The 1,937-nt window shown below is 46.8% G+C and overlaps 1 protein-coding gene across 1 annotated transcript; it reads right to left on the minus strand.

Annotated features, from left to right (window-relative positions):
• Positions 1–632: 632 nt before the first annotated feature.
• SARC_15055 (hypothetical protein) lies at positions 633–1,642 on the minus strand (the record flags this gene model as incomplete). Its single annotated transcript, XM_014290815.1, has 2 exons — positions 633–1,098; positions 1,382–1,642. Coding segments are annotated over 2 exons (727 nt in total), but the record flags the coding sequence as incomplete, so codon positions are not given.
• Between the last annotated feature and the right edge of the window lie 295 nt (positions 1,643–1,937).

Below are 1,937 nucleotides of genomic sequence, written 5' to 3' on the forward strand. Positions count from 1 at the left end.
TTGTTGTTGTTGTTGTTGTTGTTGTTGTTGTTGTTGTTGTTGTTGTTGTTGTTGTTGTTGTTGTTGTTGTTGTTGTTGTTGCTGTTGTTGTTGTGGTTGTTGTTGTTGTTGCTGTTGTTGTTGCTGAAGCTTCTGCTGTTGTTGACTTTGACTAAGCTGCTGTTGTTGATTCTGTTGCTGGTTCTGTTGCTGCTGCTGTTGCGCCTGTATGAACGATGAGTACGGCGAATTGTGTGGTTGTGCATGCTGGCCAGGCAAAGTCTGGGCGTGAATAATATGTGGCGACATGTTTGGTTTCCCCTGCACTTGTCCTTGGTCAGAACCTCCAGGTATTTTACTCTGTTGACCACCCATCAGGGGCGAATTCCTCCCATTGCCCTGCATATGCGACTGGTTCGCACTCAACAGGGGCGATTTCTGAGCTTTTACGAGCTGTTGGCGTGGTGAATTCGCAGTCAGCAGTGACTGGCTGCCAGCAGAGCCCCGGCCTGTCTCCTGTCGCTGTGGCTGTGGCTGAGGTTTCTGTTGTAATTGGGCTTGTGCCTGTACCTGTGCCTGTGTCTGTGCCTGTGCCTGTGCCTGTACCTGTGCCTGTGCCTGTGCCTGTGCCTGCGCTTGCGCTTTTGCCTGCGCTTGCGCTTGTGCCTGTGCTTGTGCCTGTGCTTGTGCTTGTGTATACGCCGCCATTTGGGCCACCCCAGCTTGGTTCGCATACCCCTGTTGTGGTTGCTGTATCTGTTGCGATAGACCAAACCCTCCCGGTGAGCCTTGCTGTGCGTGTGGCATGGGAGATGATGGAGCTCCCTGTTGACTCTGGGCCGATTTTTGTCCTCTAAGAGGTGTCTTGCCTACTACATGTCCAGATTGTGCAGGTTGTTTTCCGGGACCAGAGGTGGGGTTTAGTGGGGTACCAAAAGCGGCTTGTTGCATAGCGCTTTGTTGGAAGTTGCGTATTTGTTGTAGTTGCTGTTGTTGTTGGTGGGTCCTCTGCTGCTGCATCAACAGCTGCTGTTGTTGCTGTTGCTGTTGCGTTAGCATAGGTATGGAGCCGATCACGCCCAGAGGATTCTTTTGCACTCCGGGACCATGTTGGAAGTTCTGTGAATATCCAAGATGGGAGATAGGGTTAGTTGAGCTGATGCATGCGCTTTTATGTTGATGCTTAGGTTTTTGAACCCCTTGCCGTATTATAGCTGGATTAAGAACATCCCATAGGACACGCGCACAAAGATCTAGCACAATAACCGCACATTAAATTATGCATGCGGTATATGACACGCACTAACGCATATCTCTTTGCCTTTGACTAGAACGTCTGCATACACTGAACAACAGAGGCTGACTTCATCCTCAATAGAAACTCAAACACCTCAGCACATACGTTCATAATCTGTCTGGGCTGGTTATGCGGATTCATCATATACATCTGCCTCTGCTGCGCAGTCATCTGTCCGTACTGCAACCCAGCGCCTGCGTTAGAGCCAGCATTACCACCAGCGGCGCTCACTACCGGAGAGGTGCCGTTCATACCCAGACCTATACCAGCTACGCTCCTGTTATTCATACCAAGATGCGGACTCATAATGCTGTGTACTTGACCAGGTTGCTGTACGCCTAGAGATAGACCCCCTCCCACGCCCATGCCGCCTAGAAAACGAGGTGGATTTCAAGAGGTATGTAGTGTTGAGTAAAGATTAAGTTTACGGTTCTATATTACAGAGTCAGATATAAGATTGAGGAAGTATGTGATGCTTGAAGCGATCTTTGTATATCGAAGACTGTAAATGATGAATAACGGATATATGTACATGTGTGTAATTTATATATGTAAATTTATATCTATATATATATATATATATATATATGTATATATATTTATATATATATATATATATATGCATGTATGTATGTATGTATGTATGTATAGATGTATGTAT

The sequence above is a fragment of the Sphaeroforma arctica genome (genome assembly GCF_001186125.1).
Source record: "Sphaeroforma arctica JP610 unplaced genomic scaffold supercont1.5537, whole genome shotgun sequence".
NCBI classification, from domain to species: domain Eukaryota; class Ichthyosporea; order Ichthyophonida; genus Sphaeroforma; species Sphaeroforma arctica.